Here is a 22,790-nt window from a genome sequence, read left to right on the forward strand (position 1 = left end):
TCTCAGACGCTCTTGCGTAAACTGCAGACGAACCACATCAAATTCATCTTCAAATACTGCATAGCCGTGTTTTAAATGTGGAACAGTTTTATTTTTAATTTGATTCCGTTTTTTTTTCACGTTCCCAAGTTCAAGATGCGTTGAAGCGCGCGACTGACAAAATGTAGTTTGGTTAAGTGAAGAAAGGGTGAAGTTTCAAGATACTGTAATTGGTCAGAAATACGTTTTTGTCATCTCATGTATCGTTTGCCTTCTCGGCACATTTGAGGAGATGAGCCAAGACATGAATATATACACTAAATTCGTCCACGTGGGCACCTCTAGTGGGAGACCAGTTTAGTGCAGCACTAAAGGTTTGGTTAAATGCAGCTACCTTTTCCACTGCAACTGTGGTCGGAGGTGGGAGTATTTCTGCAGTTAAAGGTGCAGTAGACGGTCAGTATCTTTTGAATACAATCCCTTTAAGAGTAGTCCAAAGCCATATATGCCTCCTCGCGAACGCGCACATTAAAGATGAGAGGTCCACTAGATCATGTCATTTGCCAGTTAGAAAGCTTTATAGTACTTTACAATAATAAATTTATTGTTTCGTTGGCCAGTGGCTGCAGGAATTACACTTATTACTAAGCCATTTTCAGTGGTGTAAAGTAACTAATTACAAACACTCAAATTACTGTAATTAATTACTTTTTCTCAGGAATTGTAATTTATTGAGTAGTTTTAAAAATGTGTACTTTTACTTGAGTACATTTTTAGTGCTGTATCTGTAGTTTTACTCCACTACTTTCCTTCAACCTGCAGTCACTACTTTTTTCTTGTCTATGGAGATTAACAAAATTAGTCCTGTGATTCCTGTCCAATCAAATCACACATAGAAGGTAAATAGCATCATAATGAACTACCTCAAAACATGGGTGATTTATAAATGCAGCAAACTGTTTGGAAGCATTAAAAGTGTTCAAGAAGACGTCCAAAATCAATATCAGTATTTGACGTCAATAGGTTGGTTTAAGATGTTGGCTCGACATTGGATTTTGGTCACTTTCTAACACAACCTAAAATCAACCAAATATCAACGTCATTTAACGTTGTTATTAGACATCAAAATAATGTTATACTTAGACACTGGCTAGACATTGAATTTTGGTCACTTGACATCACAACCTAAATCTAACCTATTACGTCCTATGACATTGTGTAATAACTACATGCACTACAGAATGTTACGTTTACACACATCCACAAACATGTAAACGCATCAGCTTTTCACAGCAAAATACTCACAACTCAAATGAGTACTTTTAAAAGGGCTACTTTTTACTCATACTTTGAGTAAAATTGACAACATATACTTTTACTCTACTCACACTACATTTTTAGGCAAGTAATGGTACTTTTACTCGAGTATGATTTTTCAGTACTCTTTCCACCACTGGCCATTTTACATACTATTTCACACCGAAAATTCAGTGTAGCACGATAAACAATGTAGTTTGACATTTTGTTATTGTTTAGAAATGAGCCAATGTAAATATAAAACCAACTCTTATCTTTGGAATCACTTGTTATATACAGGGCAAATAATTTGTGCGTACATTTTCATTTTTGAGTGAACTGTTCCTTTAACGGGACACAGACTGCACTGAGGTGTTCTGTATTTAAAATTCAGTACGTGTGTAAAAAGTGGATCGGCTGGTATCGTGTGATGAAGTAGCCTATCCATATCTGAATGATCACGATCGATATGGAAAAAAAACTGAACTTCAAAAACATTATTGTCCAGTCGACTAAAGACAAGGCATAGGTAAATAACCAGAGAATGTTTTATCGAGAGATTTAACATAAGGATTTTAATATCGTCGCCGTCCGTGAACGGAATGCTGCAATGTTACTCGCTTGTAATAACTTTATTACGGCTTTTTAATGTGTGTAATGTTGGAACAGACTGTAGTCGAAACTGTAGATTTGTTTGAATAACGTTATTCACACTTTACATATCTTATTTAGTAAGAAGAAATAAAACAATACTCACGTCTCCTCGGTCGTTAATGAATGAGACTGTTGACATATAAACTGAATCAACTGTGACCAGTAAATGTTGTACAGTGGTGGTCCACGCCACCTAAGCACAACTTAAAGTATGCGGCCCTCATGTTTGAATGGCAACATTATGACATCGTTGTGACAACCTTTAGCAACAACGTAGAATCCTCAACCTTTTTGCAAGATTGGTACAACGTTGTAGGAGGGTCGCTATACATTGAGGCAATGTTGTGTGTTTATTGGGTATGCCTTACCCAGAATATAAAAATAGCCTACACGCAAATACATTTAGATAATTTACTTTAATCATTACTATTGGAATGTGAAGAGACTTTCAACCAGCTCAACAAAAATGTTTCTGAAGACAATCCCCTACTGCAACATTAATAGCCTAATAAGTTTATGATCTGCATTGTTTTAAGCAATATATTTTGAATACTTAAATACTTATGAGCTGACTAAAGATTATTATAAAAAGTCTAATAAACCTGAATAAATTATTTTTCAAATAAAAAAAAATAATTTGAAGACACAAATATGCAACTGATGGTAGCTTTATTTATAGAATAAAGATAATAGAAAATAAACAACATAGGAAATATTTACTCCTATTTTGTGAACGCTTTATCATGATTTATCAAAATGAAAAAAATAATTACCCAAATTATTAAGAAAAAGATTAAACAAACGCAGATGTGGTCTTAACGAATAATGTAAATGCTTTTAAAATTCCATTCGTATAATGTAGGCATTGTGCAGAAAAACTGTACAGAAAACTGTACAGATGCCTTTGTGTCTTAGCATGGGGGTCCATCATTCAAAAATCTAGATCACTCAAAGTTACATTACATGTAATCATTTACTACCCAATGCTATAGACTTTACAATCATTTATATTTCATGTTAACAGCAGTTCATGTATTCAGGTTTTTAAATTGGAATTAAACTTCTTTTTCAACACAAAACAAGTTTTTTTTTTTTTTTTTTTTTTAATAGCATAGTATAGGCATTTCAAACCTGCACTTGATATTTGAAAGAATTTGAATATAAGATACCCTTCTTTTGCTAGACCACCTGGAAAACAAAACATGGAACCATCATAAACTCAAGAGGGACAGGAACTCAGAAACTATACAAGCCTGGCCACGAAGTCTGTTGTCGTCTCCTTTTCGTTTACAATCTCCCTCTTTCAACCCCAAGCAGAATCTATTTCTATACTGAAATCCTTGCCTGTCTTCCTCTAGGAATGACGTAATGACCTTGGGCCAAGTGACGCACTTGTCCCGTGTGGATCCTTCCGCCAGGGCATCCTGTAGCCCACAACTTAGAACAACTGTCCCAATAAATGTTTAAATCCAATTTAGTTCATAAGCTTTTGAGGAGCAACACATCCAGCTGAAGCTTCCACCATATTTTACATCTTGCCTCATAAGATGACTGAAGATCTCAGAAGGTATCCCAAAAATGTCAAATGTACTCTTAAGTTTTTTTGATTGTTTATTTATTATTTATCAAATGCTATTTGGAAGAATGTTTGAAGACATCAACATTTAAACATCAACATCAACTAAAATACTTTAAAAATTGGTGGCCACCAACATTCTAATTTTGAAACCGGTTTGGAAAAAGTGAAAAATGATGACAGAATTTCTATTTTTTCAGAGTTCCAGAGATGTTCTGGAGATCCAATATTCTTTAAAGATCCAAACTGTTCTCCAGACCATCAAGATTACCTGACTTTATGGAAAGATTAAAGTAAGTATTAAAGGATTAAAGTCAGAATTTCTACATTTTAGGTCAGTGAAGAATATAAATAAATCAAGAATTAAATAAATGTGGTGGGTGAAAATACATTTCTACAAACATTTTTTTTTTTTAAAGCTGCCACAGTTTTATTAAGAAAATACTTATTTGTAACTGATCGATTGAACATAGTCATGAAAAAAGATCTCATTGCCCTTTTGCTGAAGCAGGAGCCATATACACAGTGACTGCATAAAAAAACATTTCAAAATACACTAAACGGAAGCATTTATAAATACACAGTTGAAAACTGAGCAAAAGCCAGTAATAGTAAAAAAACTGCACACAATTAATTTATATAACAATAATGCATATAAAAAGTTCAGTTCCAGTGTTAAAATTCAATATGCTAAGTTTTAAATAAGTAATTACTGTATAAAAATTAAATAGATCTACAAAATGTAAATTATTAAAACAATTTGTCGGAACTCATGAAAGCACCAGTGAGATGAGGACACTATAAACCATAAAGCCCATGGTAACCTTTGATTTGGCCCGCCATCCTATCTGAGAGGGAGAATGATGCTAATGGTTTAGAGCAGAGATGCCCAAAGTAGGGCCTGCAGGCCAAAGATGGCCCATTGTAACCTTTGATTTGGCCCACCATCCCATCTGAGAATCATAAAGAGGATTGGGGCAATGTCTTTAATAGAGATTGTCATTTTTAATTAGACATAGGGAAAGGCGATATTGCAAAAAAAAATAAAAATTATCACATGTACGCATGACAAGCTTAGCAACCAAATTAATAAAACTATAGCGCTTCATACCCAAACATCTTTTTTTCCCAGGTTCTGCAGGTTGCAATGTCCTGAACTTTAATTGCTAATCTTAAGCCAATTGTAAGTTTGTTTTGGTTCAATCTGGAATTTCCCAATCATCACAGAGCCCAGGGGACCAAAGTGAGTGCTTCGACTTGGCCCCGCCCTGGTCCTACCAAAACTTACTTACTAACTTCTGATCAATTTTTTTTAAAATCGATATTGACAACGGTGTTCTGTCAATAAATACTGGTACCGATTTTAATCGCCCAGCCCTAATTTGACATAACCCTTTTTAGTTCGTTTGTTTTATTGCGGAGCTACAAAAAAGCTAATTGATATTAAATGTTTAATTTAAATGTAAATAAATCTGAGTTTTAAAAATATAGATACTGTCACAACAAATAGAGGACTATGCAGAAGACATAGGAAAGCAAATCAAGGCAACAACTAGTGTAACTAGATTCTTAACTCCATGAGATTTTTAGTTTTTACTGTAATAAGTTCAGTATAAAATGTAAAAAAAAAAAATAATAATAATAAAAATAAAAAAATAAATATATATATAAATATATATATATATATATATATATATATATATATATATATATATATATATATATATATATATATATATATATACCGTATTAATTAATATAAAGCAATGCTATCTAGTTATTTTCAAATATTTTTAAATAAATAAGGAATTTACCCATAGCAATTATATTTACCTTCGGCCAACTAGCCTCAATTAAGTTTGTATTTTGGCCCTTCATAAGAAAAAGTTTGGCCACCCCTGATTTAGAGATTTTTATTTCCAATTTAATTAACTTTTTTATTTGTTTGTTATATTGCTACACAAACTGAAATGAAAGGTTTCAATTTAAGTGGTTTCATTTAATCAGATTTAATTAAAAATGTACACTGTTACCTGACAGATAGAGGCAAAGGCATATTCTGCTCGACTAATGTATTCAGCGTTAAACTTCATTGTGTTATGAATGTTTATGATCTTATTGCAATAAGTTATAATTTTAATTTCTATCTATTTTTAAATATTATAAAATTAATTATGAAATTACCCATGGAAACTTTAATGTAAAATAATTCAGTGATATTTGTTTTTTTGGCCCTTCATTTAAAAAAGTTTGGGCATCCCTGCTATAAATTGTTACATGTAGTTTTCAGAAAACAAACACCAGCAAGATCAGAAAGATAATTATTATGTACAATCAAAACATTGAAGATGATGAAATGTACAAATATGGCTTTTGGCAATGTGTACTACCACCTAGTGGTATTTAAATAAATTACAATAAATCAACCATTACATTTCCATTTAAAAAAGATAAACATGTGCATAGAATAGCATAAATAGTTTTTAAAAGGCATATTATTATTAATGCAGTTCTTTCTAAATATTGAGCAGGTAGGATTATCCTTAAAATGAAATGGTGAATTCACATTAGTCAGGAACTGAATCTACAGGCAGCAAATAATTCCAAACCTCCCCCAAACATCTCTGGCTTCAGTGCGAGTTGATTTTTGTATAGAAATATTATAAAATGCTTGGTATTTTCTGAGGTACAGCTGGTAATATTTGAAAAAAATGTGTTTTTACACTGCATTATATTGCATGAAAACTCTCAAACGTCATTTGAATAAAATGTTAGTAAAGCATCTACACAAGCAGGTGTAAAAGCTGCAGTTTCCAAAAATAAAAGTAAAAATTCAAGTATGCAGCAATCTAACTTAGGCCAAAGATTAAAGTAATAACTGAGTGTTTTGTGCAAAAGCAGATTGAATACATCGCTCAACTAAAGAAAGCCTATATAATGATAAAATATGTTAAAAGCAAAAGGCGTATCAAAAAATAAATACAAAAGTTAAATAGTTGGCTTGACACTATATCTCAAGTTCATTATGATAAGCTATAAAGTTCCCTGCAGTGGCAGATAAGTTTCATATTATTCAGAAACGCCCACATACTAGGTGTATGTGCTAATTGCTTTGGAGCTTTTTACCCTTTCACCGTCCCCCAGGTTTGGAGGGCAGCGTGAGGCACAATGAACTGAGGAGCTGCTTTGGGCAGAACATAGTATGCAAACAGTGGAGAAGGTGCTGGTGCGCAGACAGTGGTGAAGAACATGCCTCTCTTTTTCTTGTACTGGGGCCACATCGGTGCAGGGTTATAGAAGTACTGCGGGCCAGGGATCTGTTTGTGACAGAAAATATTTCACAATGTCAGTTTAATGACTTGTCTCGGCTCTTATTTGCACTTGTCCTTTCATGTGGTTTCACAGATAAGATATCCTTCTGATTTCTTAAACCTCCTCCATTTACACAGGGCAAACAAAATTGGACCTTTCATATTATTTATTACAAAATATGCAAATTTAATGTTGTATTTAAAATTCACATCACTCAAAGCAACAGGTGTAGAGCTGTGGTATTGAAATCGATTCTGCATCTATTCTGAGATTTTCAAAATGCATTGCTGTCCTGGGGTTTCTGCATATTTTATGAGGATAAATTTAAAACCAACTAAAGAAACTTTAAGGGAAAACAATACAGCAAAATGTTAAGAACAACACAACGTCTATAAAGGAGGACATTTATATTGATAAAAACAAAGTTATATAATGTAGACTAATATGTAGGCTAGAATACCTATGATTCAACCACTCTGATTAGACTCACTGTATTTCTCTATATACCTCTGAGACAGTGGTCAAAACTGATGCTATAAATAAAAACTCTTCATGTGCTCCCTAGACAGTGTATGTATGGACGTAACTATTCACCATGAGTCGGTTGAAAATCGATTAAAAATGAATGAGTCGCAATACATGTTTTAATCAAAGGGGGTGCTGTGTTTACAGGTGCAAACTCGCTTTACTTGCACATTAGTGGCAAGAAAGAAATGGGGTGGCAGACAAAGGGTGTACTCACACTATGTACAGTTGCGTTGAACCGGCCCAAAGCACGCTTATCCCCCTCCCGTCTCCCCAGACAGCCCGCACTCACATTACATTCGGGCCTGGGCACGCTTATGTCATTGATGCTTCGCTGTACAGCAAAAGCTCTCTCGCTCAACACATTTCTTTAGTTATATCGTTTAAGTCGTTTGATATGCGGTGACACGCAGTCAAATATATCGCCGAACAGATCAGCCACTTTTGATGCTCATAAACAACCATAAAATCCTCGTGCTGCAGAAATTAGGAGGTTTGCTGAAGGTGCGCAGCTGTCGAGCAGTGAGGGGTTTGCGTCTTTATCAAACTGCGACAGTTTGCGTCCACTGAACAGTAAGAATGATTAATAAATCCATATGAAACGGTCCCTTAAAAGTCATGTCTCGCTTTCAGTTTCGGGCTTAGGCACATTTTGCACTCACACACACTCAGGCACACCTCTTACAACCGGACATGAGCCCAAATCAGCGCACTTACACTTCTCAAACAATCCAGGAAACGGGTCTGGGCATGGTTCAGATAGCATAGTGTAAGTAGGCCCTAAGGGGCCAATCACACCGAATGCGTTTTTTGCGTTGAGAGACGCCATTTTTGAATGAATTACTAATGACTGGTTTGCATGCGGCTTATGCTGCTTACGCACCCTGCGTCCCTCGCTTTTCAACTGCATGCTAGGCTTCACATTTTTGCCCTTGCACCCACAGTTGAATAAAAGTCAACTCTGAGCAGAAAAAACTCATTGCATCAGTTGCATCTTTTTCATTTTCCAATCAAATAAAAGCAGAGGAGGGGTTTCCATGGAAGTTTTTGTGTTGTCAACTACGGACTATTACGGAGACTTTTGACCATGGTGGAGAGACTTGTGGTTGCTGTTTTGAGTTATCCAAAGCTGTAGGAATCACAAATCTTATATCACAATATATATTATATTAACATTATAGGGGTGTAACACCTTGCCTGTCTGCGCTTAAAAAGCAAGCGGTATAATATTTACATTAGTTTATTTGCTATAAATGCTCTTGCTGTCTTCTATGCATGTACTGGTGTATAATTTGATACATTCAGAAAGAGTGTTTTCTTTGAGCAGGTCAAATTAAGGGTACAGTTCATTTATCTTACTGCTATATTAAAGAACAAAAGTGTATTAAAAATAATTTATAATAATATCTATAGATTTTAAAAACAAAAATTCTAGTGTTGTGAAGAAAAAAAATCTAATTATGTATGGAAAGCATCGTCACGACACCGAAATATCAAATTGAACTGAATCGATGGCATGATAATCGTAACCGAATCAAACATTGAAACCAGTGTAGGTTCACACCCCAACTTGTTACAATTTTAGACTTTTTTCTTGGCTACTGCATGGAGGGTGCCATACGACCAGCGTCTTCCGGTAGAATGTTTAAAACTTCTGTTTACAGCGTACGGAGTGTTTTTGTGACACACAATTTTTAAAGGTGTGTGTTAAAGCTGTTATAATCTGTCAGATCTGTGGTTCAAGCACGAGAGAAAAATAAACAAAACAATATGATATATTCTGACTGCTTTCTTAAATAACTAAATTACACAAAACTTGTACTTTTACTTTCAGTGCTGGAGTAGTAAATTTTTAAATAAACTACTTGCAATACTTAAGTACAAAAAATGTTGAAAACTTTAGTACTTCCACTTAAGTATGGTGCTTAAAGAGCACTTCAACTTCTACTCAAGTCACTTTTTATAGAGCTCTTGTACTTTTACTTAAGTCTGGGTCTCTAGTACTTTATACATCTCTGTTTCCATGTAGCCTAAATGTCTGTTTAAAACCGACCTAAAAGCCTAATTTTAGGCTACACTGCAGTCAATATTATTATTTTACATTTATTTGTAAACCTAGTGTGTTTTAAAATGTGTTTCGCTTCTTGTCCTTGCTTTATTTATTAAAATAATTTAATTTTATAATAATAATAATAATAATTTTACATTCTAATCAATTATCTTTTTTATGTAGACTGAGAATTTTAATGAAAGTCTATGATGGATGCATTTTGCAGATGGGGTGCATTTCTTGGCAAACACCAGTACAAATGTTGAAGGAATCGCAATACATTTTGCGAACAGAGGTGGTTTTTATAGGTGCAAACTTGCTTTACTTGCACTTAAAGGCGAACACAAGGTGGGGTGGCAGACTAAAAGTGACAGCCGCAAAGTGCGCCAGACTAACACAAACTGTGTGCAAATTAAGCAAAAAGAAGTTACACGAACAGAACAACAACTATGATGCAGCACAGTGAAAAACTACAGTCACAGACGTCAATGCGCAAAAAACTATTAATAAGCCAAACCACGCTGATCGAAAGATTCGCAGCACCGCTTGCTCCGACAAGTGTGAATGTTACGAAGATTACACAGTGCATCAGTGTTTTCATATGAAAGTGTGAAGATGTTTTTCAGACTGAAAAAGAAAGCTGTTCTGTTATAAAACCAGGTATTAGACTGTTCCTTTTTTACACTCTCTTTTTCAGTTTAGTTTATGCATATTTTAGTAATTTGCTTATTATATCATGTATTATAATCCGTATTTTATGCCAGTAGTCAGTCCCCTGGAGCAGAGGGCCTATTGACCACCCTTGTACACCCTGCTCTTTGGTTTAGGCAAGTCTTTCCTCTCAAAACCAGCCATCTTAGTCCCCAGTAAAAAAGAGTTTTTTTTTTCCATCAGCTTATGTAGATATGCTGATATTAAAAAAAAAAAAAAAAAAAAGTAAAATCCCAGCACAGTCACAGTTTTAGTTTGTCTGTATTAAAGAGCCTTCTTTCATTTGTATTGTTCATTTTTGTTTTGGAATTCGTTTTAAATTTGTAATTTAGCAGCACAGTCATAGTTTCAGTTTGCTTATATTAAAAGAGTCTTCTTTAGTTTTTATTATTCACTTTTTTCAATTCCAATTTAGTGATTGCAGAAAATATTTTTATTTTGTAAAAAAAAAAAAAAGTGCAGCATTTGAGAAAAATGAAAGGGCTCTTCACCTTAAACTTGTCTCAAGTAATTTTGTTTAAAAAAACGTGACTAAATCGTGGATCGTATTGAATTATGAGTCAGGTGAATCGATACATTTTTTGATATTGATTTGATATTTAGCTACAAAATCTTCAAGTTTCATTTTTGTCAATTCAATTTCTTTTTATGATGTTAAATACAATAAGAAATCAGTGCAGTTTTCTAAAGTAAACGTGAAGCAATGCATGATGGTATTTACCTGAGATGGAGGAAACTTGCGTCTTCCTTTTGGCTCCCTTGCTTTGGATCTTGCTGTACAAAGTGTGCTCTCTGCTGTCCTCTCTGGCACTTTTCTCAATTTATTGTCTTTCACCTCCTCTTCTGTATCACTTGAGACCGCTGAGCCACAGTCAGATGAGCTCGCCGAGTGATAGTCTGATGTATCCAGATTCACAGAATCCACTTGGCTAAGAGTGTCATTATTATTCGAGTCCTTTTCTTCATCCTCCACTTTATCAAAATGAGCCACTGTGAAATATCTGCCGTTCTCTCCAGACCTGTGAAAACGTATTAATGCAAGTCATTACTTTGAGAGGTAAGATCTCACTTCAGGGAAAGTCGATTCTAAAAAAGCCTGTAGGAACCACCCTTTGCTTAATAAAAGAAAAGACTTTTAATTAAATTTCGACATAGAACTTACCGGACACAGACCTCCATGGGGTCGATCCACATTGTGATTTCACGAGGAAAGCCCAGCTCACTTGACTTTAAGCCACTCTCCATGCAGGCTTTTGATACGGATTCATCACAGGGATGGCTAGCGTTTATTCTGATGCATCTGAGGAATCAAAGAAATGAATTCATGTTGTAAATGATTGCTTTTTTTGTTTAAAAGTCATAGACAATGATTTTTTACTCAAATAAATGCAATTATTGCTTCACTTTCTTGATGTGAACCTGATCACTTTAGATGCATTTACTACTGTTTTCATATAACATATGTACTCATTCTTTTTTGTTTAAAGAAAATATTTTATTCCGCAACAATACCATACATTCTCAGTGCTGTTATGAACTTTCTAATAATCAAGTCCTTAAGTATACATTTTTAAAAATTTTGTTGTGTAAATATTACTTTAAAAATAAATTACATTTAACAAATACATTCATTAAGAAACTGCGTTAAGTTTCACCAAGTAAAAACTATTGTACAGTGCTCAGCATAATTGAGTACACCCATTTTGAAAATTAATATTTTTATCCATTACTCAGTGAATATAGTTAATATAGTTAATATATATATATATATATATATATATATATATATATATATATATATATATATATATATATATATATATATATATATATATATATATATATATTGGTGCATTTAAACAAAAAAAAACAGATTATTAAACAGATATATTTATTAACACAATATTTTTGTCACAGAATATCTTTAGAAATGGAAAGATAATACAATTAAATTCCTGCAAAATATTGCAAAAAATTTTTTTTAAACCTACAACATTTTAATTAAATTATTTTTTTTCTCTTGATTTTTGCTATTTTTGAAAAACGTATGTAATATTTTTCCCTAACAAATTAATTTGGGCTAATAATTTTTGAACCATTATTGTAAGCAGTGGCGGATTTAGGCATGGGCAATCACCCAGGGTGGCATCTTGCTGGGGGCGGCATGGAGGAAAAAAAGTGGCCCAGTAAAAGCTTTGAGACTAGATTTACTTCATGCAAGTGTATTAATTTAGAGTGGTTATCCCAGAATAAAGACGTTAGAGGCAATACACATTCTGTGTCTTTTGCACACACAAGTTTGTTATTCTCTGTGTGCAACCGAAACAATGTTGATGTAAACAAATTGCCCCTGATCCCGGTTTACAAGCACGCCGATATGTATCGACAAGTGGACAAAACTACAGTTTATATCATATGATGATGATGTTACTTTGACTAAGCATGGCTATGAAGTAGAAAGCAGCAATAATGAGTCAGGGAGGTAACTATGACTTCATAATATAAATTATATGCCATGAGTTGGGTCTAAGACAACAGATTCTATATGCTATATATTCTATAAAATATTTTTTGTTTCTATAGAACTGTCATAATTAATATTCATGCAAAAGACTTAGAATATTACTTCAGTTGTGTCTTTACATTGTTTTTCACTTACATTTAGGATTGATTTCTGTTATTTATTTGTTTATTTATTTATTTATAATAATAATAATAATAAACAAATTGTTATTTTTATTGAAAATAAATAAATATATTTAAATGTATTAATTATTTTAAATGTATACCTTTAAAATATATATTTAAAATACATAGAAAGTCAACAACATAGGGTCTTTATTTCTTAAGGGTGCCATTTAAACTAGAACCACCACTGATTTCAAATTATTTTGTTTAGATTAGCTTCAGATTTGGCTTCAGTGCTGATTAATCTAATGTATATGCACATATATGATATTGTAAAGCATCCTATAGAAAAAGATATTAATTTAAATGCAAAATTTGTGGGGGTGTGCTCATATATGCAGAGTACTGTAACTTTTATTAATGCTTTAAATTAGTTTTCTTTTCTATTTTAGATGTTTAGTGATTTTTATTAGTTTGTTGTATTAAATTAAATTGTGATAATATTTCAGACCATAATTTTTTATGTTTACTGTAAATGCAGCCTCAGTAAGCCTAAATGACATATTCAAAAACATTTTCAAACAATCTTACCATCCCCAAACTTTTGTCCATTAGTGAATTGATGCTAGCAAAGTTATTTGATCTCCTGTTTGATTAGCGTTAAAGTGATAAGTGCATTACAATTCAAAACAAAAACAGATTTCAATACATACACAAACTATTCTATGAACACAGTACACTATGTTTTACCAGATGAGTAAATCCTCATGTACCTGTACGCCTGCCCTTTGCTGGGATTATCTGGATACCAGTGACCTGTAAACTTTTCCAGCAGAAGCTCTTGCAATTTAGATGCGAAAAGTTTGGCTTTAATTTGATCTACACCTCCTCGCTGCACTGCCAAACCTTTCAGAAAGTTCACCCCGGCTCTCACTTCTCTCTTCATTCTCAGCACTGGAAAAGAAAAACAAAACTGAAATTCCAGCTTGGGGCTTTTTATTACGATAGTAAACCACACAGTTAGGACCTGCGATTGAACTTGACGAGTATGCTCAATTGGATTTCACTGAATTTAAAATGAAGTGAATCTGAAACATTAAATAAACGAGACCTATGAAATAATGTTCTCTTTTTTGGTTCAAATAAACGAATACCAATCACATTAGGTTCCCCCGACTCTGCCAAAAACAAAAACACGTCAAATAAATAAATTCCCATGATCAACCACAACCTAAAACCCCTATACATGAGTAGGTTATGTGTATTAGCATCTGATAAGAGGAACTTCCCCAGCACTGTTTTTTCTTTCGTCTGTCACCTGTTATTTAGCTCCATCACATTTGAGGACTTGTTATACTGAGAGAATGGAGTAGATATAATTTGCATTAAATGCAAATAAGATACAAATATAGAAACTGTGTGGCTCATGTCCCACACAGCATATTGCCAAGTAAGGTTTACAGTTGCAAATTCAGATTGATTTGCAAATAAACATGCACCCTTTAGACGTAAGATCATGCATCAATGTTAATATGTATTATGATAGATAACGCTACAATCCTGATTTAGATTTAGCATTGGCAACCCTTTATGAATTGCAGGATTTTAAATATCAAAGACATCCGAATGGATTGTTTGTTCATAATAAAAATGTACCCACTGTAAAAAGCAATTTAGTACTTCAAAAGGTTAGAATATCCACTGCCTAAAAGTTGATTTCCCTTAAAAAGCGAGCAAACTCATTGTAGCTTGAAACTACTAAGTTAACTTAATTTTGGTTACACTTTACAATAAGTAATTAAAAGTAAAGAAATAATTTGTACAGTGTTTGTTCATGTTAGTTAACGTTATTTAAGTTGTTCATTGTTAGTTTATGTTAACCCACAGTGCATTAAATCAGGGGTTCTCCAACATTTTAGCCTGTGACCCTTAAAATGACAATGCCAGTGACTAGCGGCCCCCAATATCCTCTGGAGTGGTTATAAATATATGAACCTAGCACACAAATATGCACACACACCAATAGGCCCAAGTATATTCATTATTTAATTTTTAGAACTACCACTCAGAGATCATCCTCCATGTTCAGTTGTGACCTGTATTTATTTTTTCATGTACGTAAGTGCCGTAAAGGTGTCAGATATCTGGTGTCTGGTTTTTAATCTGGTGTCATAAAATCAATGTGCTGTGTATTTAATATAATCACCCCAGGGTTCTCAAAAAAAGAAAAAAGAAAGAAAAAAAAAAACGAAAGGCTGATGGCTTTTTCTTTGCATGTTGTTGTTTTTTTAATGTAACTATTAACAACTTTTTCTAAGGTAAAGTAAGGTAATTGTAATAGTTTAATAAAATGAATTTGATTTTTGGAAATCTCCAAGCTAGTAAAGCCAATGAATCACTTTGTTCGGTTTAAATTAAGTAAAACAAACACAAATAAATTGTTTAATTAGTACTTTTATGCTTCAATTTACAGCTGTTTAATTACACGTTTGGTTTTATTTTGTGAAACATGATAATCTATAACAATAATATAATAATAATTTATTTATTAACATATAATAATTTAATTTAAATAAATAAACACAAACAAACAGAATAGAATATTTATATAATACTTATTAAGCAAAAATGAGCAATTATCTGCCAGTGTAGGCATGCTGGCTGAGGTTGTTGTATTATGCAACCTTTGAGCAACACACTGCGACTTTACTCATACGTTAGTCAGAATGCTGATCTGAGTGACACAATAATAAGTCTAATTTACTATGTTCTAAGGACTCAAACAGAGCTCGGAATCAGATTAAATCTGCTTTCCACCTACATGTCTAACTCTTGGGTCACTTGTGACAGAGTCTGCAAACTGCTAAGAAAAGCAGAATGGCATGCTTAAATATCAAGTGTGTGGCTTGAGCAGCTGCTGACTCACATGTATAATGCGAGTATTGAGCAGGTCAACAGGTGCTGCTGAGGGTTTTGTACAGAGCTAGGCTATGACAACTGCGGTAATTTAATGTCTAACATCATATTCAAATATTAAAAATGGAGGCTGCATTTGAGGTAGGCTAAACATGACAGCTGATTCAAGTTTCTAAACCAGAAATTTGAAGAAAAGAAACAATCAAACTAACTTTGAATTATAGCTGGGCTAAAGACAAAATATCAGATTTTTTTCAGCAACAGGTATAAAAATTATAATATAATCAAATGCCAATAAATAATACTCAAAAACAACATTAATAAAAACAATAAATATAGATAATAAATAAAATAAAAAACGGTTACTTACGACAATTTTACCATATTAAAACAATGATTCATTCTTTACATCATCTAGGAAGACATGATATAATGTATAAATGTAAAACCGTCACTTCATTCTAAATATTTTACTTACAGTGAATCACACGTTTTAAATAAGTAATAATTTTAGTCAAATGCTTTCAGTGCGCACATTTCTGACTGCTTGCATTCATCCGTCTACTTTTTTAAACTTGTCAGAGAACATAGCCTATAGTATTGCAATGTTCTACTCTATAGTTACAGTCTATTAATGAAACCCATGGGCCATTTGACTGTATAAAGAACAAAAAAGCGCATCTAACATTCTGTCACGTGCTACACGAACGCCACATGCAACGGTCTTTTTTTACAGAGGTTGAGAAAGTCCAGCGTTGGAAATTCCCCGGAAAGGTCAAAACTCCAAAACTAATATATATATATATATATATATATATATATATATATATATATATATATATATATATATATATATATATATATATATTGTGTATGTTCTCTTTCACAACATCAAAGATGACACGAACAGTATAACAAGGTAGCCTAACAAGTTTAATCATGATAAATATTTTAACACTTCATACAACCCACATAAAATAAATTTTTTGATAATATAAGCCTACTTAATTTCCTACCCTTTTTACAAACAAACAAAAAGTCTACAATCTTACTTATTCTTTATCGTTGATAGATAATTTAACTCCTTACCAATACAAGCTGAATCCCAAACGGCTGGATGTGTTTCTTTGTGTTTAGCTGTACTTCCTCAGATCAAAACTGTTATGTCCAAACAGGACGATACCCTGAGTTAACACGTTGTTTCCTTGTTGTAGTTCGCTAGAGTTCCACGTTTTCTCAGTGGTGTTGGTCGGTCGATCAGCAAACACGTCATTTTACCGTCAGTGATTAGCATATGACTCACTTCCTTGTCCATACAGTACAAGCTTTACACCCTTTCTACTACTAGCAGTCGTGTCTGTTTTGACGGTGACTCACTCAAAGCCCAAACATGGTCAATGAGAGTAGTAGGAAGTAAGCGAATGATACAATTTTCAAGACATTTTGCTACTATGAACATTCCTTCTGGTGACGTCGAGAAATTCTAAACAACGTGTGAAACTTCTCGTGTTTGTTGCCTCATCTGGTTAAATCTTTCATGTTTTTCCTCATCTGTAAGAGGAATTGAAATGGTAAAGTATGTCCCATGGATATATTCTCAAAACAAAAGTATAGCATACTACAGCAATATTAAAAAGTACATTATGACAATAATAGATAAGCAAATAAATATATTAAGAAGCCATAATAAAAATGCTGATTAAGTTATACTGTTTATTAAGTAAAGGGGAGTTTCTCCAATTATACTGAACCATTTTAACTGGTATGCCTTTGAATATAAAATGCCAAAGCTGACAAAATATAAAAAAATATACATATCAAGAAATAACACACATATAAATTAATGAATGATGAATTCATTGATTCGTTATTTAATTAAAGATAAACATAGTAAAGTAATTATACATTCATGAGGAATTTTTATTTATTTATTCACATAGTGTTGGGAAGTTTACTTCAGAACTCTAATGTAACAGATTACAAGCTACGTAATTAACTTGCGTAACTTGTGGCACAACCCCCACAAAACCAATGGCATCAGTGCCAGTGGCATTTCTGTATTTTTATACCGTTCTAAGGTTAAATGCAGATTAGAAATTATAATAATAGCCATAATACTGTTTTTGAAATCAAATAATGAAACACTGGCAACTAACAACACATGGGGAGGGGAATTTAACAGTTAATATGTTAATTAAAAACATCATAAGCTATCAAAACAACTACACTGTAAAACCCAACAGTCAACTTTATCAAATGAAATGAGTGTAGTTAACTCAAAATTTGCTAAAAGTTAATTCTACTCATTTGAAAAGAGTTTTGAACTCAGTGTTGGAGGTAATAAGTTAATTAAATACCTTATTACTTCAACTAAATGGAGTAAGTTCACAGTACTGATATAGATTAGTTTTTTATTAACTCAAATGGTTTGTTGTTATCGGTTTTCTCAAACGGTTTGAGTTGTCTTAACTTATTGAGTTTTACAGTACTCACTTTGTTTGAGTTATTTATTTGTTTTCATTTATTGGGGTTTACTGTGCTCAGATTGCTTCATTTACTCAAATGGAATAAGTTCACAGTATTCATTAGGAATGCTTTTTGCAAAATGGTTTGTTGCAATCGGTTTCCTCAAATGGTTTGAGTTACCTTAACTTTTTGGGTTTTACAGTGTAATTTATATTACTTAAAACACCCTAGCTTTTCACAGAACATCATTCAGATACTCAATAAGTAAATGCAATTTAATTAAACCTTTTTCTCAATATCTGTAACAGATTACATGTAAATTTATTTTCTACCTAAATTACACAATGCCATTAATTGTAACTTTCTCCCCAACACACTTCGTTCATTCAGTGGCATTCCAGTATATCAGTATAGATCAATAGAGGATGAACTTCTCCGGATCTGCAGCAGATGGCAGAATTGATTCCTTTTCTTTCCTTTTCCTCTCAATTCTGGTGCTCTCGGGTGAGGATCTGATGTAAGAGCGTGTTCATCAACCTGCTTATAGATCAGCTTACTTGTATTGAAAATGGCAAACGCCATGATGGTATCAATTCTAGAGAAGAGTTTAGAAAGCAGCGTGAGATAAAAGTTCAATCATCTTTATATCATTCCTCTTCAGGCACAGTCAGATCTTACAGCATGTGCCTCAAAGAAAGGGAGGAGTACAAAAATTTTAAAAAAGAAAATCAGATGGCCATTGACAATTTTCAATAAGATTTGTACTGAGAGTGCAGCAGAGGGAATAATAAATCTGCCTACATGCTGTAACAGGAATTCAAGAACAGAAAGGAAAAACTTGGATTTCTCCTTATTTTCTACTCCTTCATTGTCTTTTCCGACTGACTATAGATCCTTGGCTTCAGATTCCTTGTCAGTGGGTAATTCCAGTCCTCAGCTGGTAGACTGATTGGATTTTTCCTGCGTGCCTTTGAACAAGCAATTAATTTGCTCAAAGAGCCATGGGTGTTTTTGGCGTCCCACTTGATTTAAAAGTGTGAGGCATTCTTTTGACCTGGCACCTTGATCGGCCCTTGAGAGGTTGGTGTTATTCGAATTCTAATGAAGGAAAGTGTGTTTTCTAATCATTTGAATTTTTTTCCTTCCCAATAGAGAGAGAGAGTTCTCGAATGTAACATTTTGGCCATTCGTAGGTTGATTTCCCCCCAAAATTGAAACATTATGCTTGATTGTGCATCCTAACCAGCCCAGCAACAGCAGCTCAACCAATCACATGCATTTAAGGGCAGGGCTAGCAGATTGACCACCCAATAACAAATTCAGGGAGTGTTGGGTGTAATTTTTGCCATTTTAGGAAATAATTTAGTTCGGTCAGAATTTGTGCCAGTTTGGCAATGTGCTACCTGAGAAACTGCACATGATTTTACCTTTAATTTCTGAAAATACTTTTTAATTTTTCTTTATTTCCCCAGGTTTTCCACCTTCCCACAAGTCCCTGGCTTCTTATCCACACCAATAAGATAGGTGAGCTTTATTTCTTTCACTTATTGCTACTTTGGCAGAATATTACCTCATATTAAAAATCACAAGTGTTTGAAGGCCATGGGAAATGATAAATGATGAGGAAGCTATGTATGGATTAGGGTTTGTATGCTGTTCTTGGTGCAAGTTTGAAGCAATACACTCGGCATGGGCTGGTATAAGGTTCTGACTGTATGATAACCTTGGATAAAAATATCACAGTTTAACGGTATTGTGATTAATGCTCTAAAATATATACTTTTTAAATGTCTGGGTAAAAAATTTTTTTTTTCCAATATTGAACACGTTTATTTCATTTTGAGAAACCTTTAAAATATTTTTAAACATTAAACATGTCAGGCTAAATAATAATAATAATAATAATAATAATAATAATTGACTTTTGCTGTCTTGTGGTTTGGTTGGTTTGGTGATTTAGTTCGAAAACACAGATTTTTTTACAATTTAAAATGACATCTTTAGATATCTTTTCTGCTGAAGAAACTGTTGTTCTAAAAAAATAAAAAATAAAAAAAATAAATAAATAAACAAAACTTAAATAAATAAATCTGTTTTGGCAGTTTAAAAACCTTGTCTTTTCCAAACCGCAATATACCTTGAAAACGGTTATAGTCCCATGCCTACAATACACAGAAATATATGTTTTTTATAATGAATACATGCTGTATATATTAATAGTTTTTATTTGAATATTTTCTGTTTTTCATTTTCAATTTAATAAAAATTAGTAGCTTTTGTTTTAGCATTTAGTTGTTGTTTCTTTTATTAAAAATATCTACAGTTTTAAAAAAAGGTTATTTTAAATGTGTTAGTAATATTTCTGAAATAGCAGTTTTATTCTGTGAACTACTAATCATCTAAAGTTAAAACCAAATGTTTATATGCTTTTTTTGCACAAAGTTGAAAAAGAGTGGCATGTTTATAATCATTTTAGGCAATAAAATATCAATGTTTTTATTTGAAACTCATTTTCAAATTTTGATTATAGTACACTTTTTACATATCATTCAAAGAAACTCTACTTTTTATATATATATTGGGCTGGGTTTTCAGTATTTAAATTTTTTTTTCATTTATTCGATTTTTTTATGCCTTTTTTTAACCTCTATTTAGAAAATGAATACTTGTATCTATTTCTCAGTGAGTATAGGCAATGGATTTTTTGCATTTAAACTAAACAGATTTATTAAACAGATATATTTATTTAAATAGTATTTTAGTCACCAAACATATTTAGAAATAGAAAGATAGTACAATTAAATTCAAGCAAAATATTGCAAAAAAAAAAAAAAACATACAAAATTTTAACAAATTTTTTAAATTTTTGCTTCTCTTGATTTTTGCTCTTTTTAAAATTTGTATTTAATAGTTTTCTATAACATATAAATTAGGATTTACTAGTTTTTGGACTTATTGTAAGTTATTTTGTTAGATAAGCTCCAGATTTGGCTTCAGTACAGACTAACCTAGTGTATATGCACAAATATAATATTGTAGCTTCCTACTAAAGTATGAATTTAAAAGATAGATTTGTGAGGGGTGTACTTATATATGCTGAGCACTGTAAATAACCACTTTAACGTCCATTTCATGTCACTGAAGCCTTCAAACACAAAATGCTATCTGCTAGTTGCTTCGCCTTTAAAAATGTATCGATTTCCCAGGCTCCCAGCAAGCTTAATGCAATCGATAGCGATGGCCTTTCAAGATCAGCACCAGTATAAGCATACCATCCTCTCATGCACAGTTACCTCTACACACACAGACAGACACACACACACACAGTCCCTCTGCACCCCCTCGCACCCCCAGGTAATGATTGTCCTTGGGCAAAAGAACAGTTTGTCTGCATTAGAAGTGAAGTGTTCCTAATGGGATTGTTCTCCCACTCTGGTAATGACGTTATGTATGAAGGGCCAGTTTGGTTTTATAATGAAGGTGAAAGAGATTGCAGCACACTTCTCTTTGACCTCTGTTATCTGCCTTGTCTTCTTTCCACGTCCATCCCACCTCAGCTCTCACCAATTCTGAAGCAGATCGATAGTTGTTTATGTTTGCAGTGTGCTCAAAGATCCACCTTTGTTGGTAGTGTGGAGGTAATGTGTGGTGTGATCTGTCCTTGTTACTCCAGGTGAGGGCAATCAAAGAGCTGATTTTGATTACTTTTGAAGGCTTGCTCAAAGTCAGTGGCACAATCTGAAGCTCTCTCTGTCTTTACTTTGTGTATTTGTATCAGTGCTGTAATAAACTCAATTATTTAGCAAATTTGCTTTTGGGGTAAAGTTACTAGTTGGAAAAATAACAGGTAAAGAAAGTTTAAAGGATGTAATTGATTGATAAACAAGTTATTGAACAGAGAAATCAGTTAATTGCAGCAATTTGCCCCAAAGTTTTTTTAGAGGACCAACATAATTGAACGATGACCACTTACAAAACAAACAGCTTCATTCATCCAACTGACATGACAGCCATCCATTTTACTATATATAGAAAAAAGCAAATTGCCCTGAAAGTTATTTTTTATCCTGATAAAAATATTTATGGCAAACAGTTGCATGTTCATTTCAGTACAATCTACTTCTATTTGTAAAATGTTATTTAAGTGCATGTTTGGTTTGGCTTGATTAAAATTACCAGTTTGTGTGGTTAGAGTTAAGTTTAAAAAATGTTGCATGCTGCCATTCAAACCTTGCTGCACACCACACTGAGACTCTCATTTCTGATGGACTTCCAATCAAACTCGGGTAAAAATCCAAATAAATGTTTGCCCATACATTAAGCATTGTGTTGTTTAAATTCCGCCATTGAATATACACACATTGAAAGCCTTTTTTATTTTTATAATTAAAAATTATAATGTGAACGTTGACCATCATGACAATATAATTTATTTTGTCTGAACCAATAGAATTAACCCAGGAGACACAGGACATCACCATGACATCAGATTGATGTTGTACCCCAACGTCGTAGAACTTTGCATTTTGTTTGGAAATGAAAATCGGGTTGACTCCAGAAGCCAACGTCAATGTCTAATGTTGGACAGATATTGCAATTTGGTTACTTTTCAACGTAACCTAAAAACAACGAAATATCAATGTCCAACAATGTTACAGCTTGTTGTGTGGACGTTTC

General features: G+C 33.1%; 2 protein-coding genes and 2 long non-coding RNA genes across 16 annotated transcripts in view; 2 read left to right on the plus strand and 2 right to left on the minus strand.

The window, feature by feature from the left end:
* kcnn4 (potassium intermediate/small conductance calcium-activated channel, subfamily N, member 4) overlaps positions 1 to 2,199 on the minus strand; it is a 76,124-nt gene extending 73,925 nt beyond the window's left edge. For 4 of the 12 annotated variants that reach the window (XR_015511401.1, XR_015511398.1, XM_087287043.1 and 1 more), the window contains exon 1: positions 2,033 to 2,199. Coding sequence is in view for 1 of the 12 variants with exons in the window: in XM_087287046.1 (XP_087143172.1) it covers positions 2,033 to 2,068 (36 nt within the window). In the remaining 11 variants the exon portion in view is untranslated. The remainder of the gene's footprint in view (positions 1 to 2,032) is intronic. The other 8 variants (XR_015511403.1, XR_015511399.1, XM_087287049.1 and 5 more) reach the window with 5 other exon arrangements.
* Positions 5 to 5,141, plus strand: LOC147840289 (uncharacterized). The gene is made up of 3 exons (XR_015511438.1): positions 5 to 435; positions 3,288 to 3,496; positions 3,706 to 5,141. It is a non-coding gene; the product is annotated as an uncharacterized LOC147840289 (long non-coding RNA).
* Positions 3,909 to 16,894, minus strand: si:dkey-79d12.5. 2 transcript variants are annotated; one of them, XM_087287057.1, is made up of 5 exons: positions 16,737 to 16,894; positions 13,505 to 13,685; positions 11,266 to 11,403; positions 10,825 to 11,122; positions 3,909 to 6,822 (listed from the first exon to the last, which is right to left on the minus strand). In XM_087287057.1, exons 2-5 carry the CDS (start codon positions 13,675 to 13,677, stop codon positions 6,628 to 6,630), a joined length of 804 nt encoding a protein of 267 aa, XP_087143183.1. In that variant the 5' UTR covers positions 13,678 to 13,685; positions 16,737 to 16,894; the 3' UTR covers positions 3,909 to 6,627. The 2 variants fall into 2 exon arrangements, with proteins under 2 accessions (XP_087143183.1, XP_087143184.1); XM_087287058.1 differs by lacking the exon at positions 13,505 to 13,685 and having other exon boundaries at positions 5,363 to 6,822.
* Positions 16,895 to 19,477: 2,583 nt separating this feature from the next.
* The window catches only part of LOC147833348 (uncharacterized), a 72,124-nt gene continuing 68,811 nt past the window's right edge, over positions 19,478 to 22,790 (plus strand). Inside the window, exon 1 of the long non-coding RNA XR_015511414.1 lies at positions 19,478 to 19,637. This is a non-coding gene — a long non-coding RNA (uncharacterized LOC147833348). The remainder of the gene's footprint in view (positions 19,638 to 22,790) is intronic.

This window comes from Danio rerio, chromosome 16 (genome assembly GCF_052040795.2).
Source record: "Danio rerio strain M-AB ecotype USA chromosome 16, GRCz13ab, whole genome shotgun sequence".
In the NCBI taxonomy this organism is placed as follows: Eukaryota; Metazoa; Chordata; class Actinopteri; order Cypriniformes; family Danionidae; genus Danio; species Danio rerio.

Excerpts from the sequence above, each read along its gene's own strand:
- si:dkey-79d12.5 (XM_087287057.1), bottom strand. The coding sequence starts at position 13,677 with ATGAAGAGAGAAGTGAGAGCCGGGGTGAACTTTCTGAAAGGTTTGGCA. Across the intron at positions 11,404-13,504 it reads AGCAAAGGGCAGGCGTACAG|ATGCATCAGAATAAACGCTA; the intron begins GTACATGAGGAT and ends TTGATTCCTCAG. Across the intron at positions 11,123-11,265 it reads CCCATGGAGGTCTGTGTCCG|GTCTGGAGAGAACGGCAGAT; the intron begins GTAAGTTCTATG and ends ACGTTTTCACAG.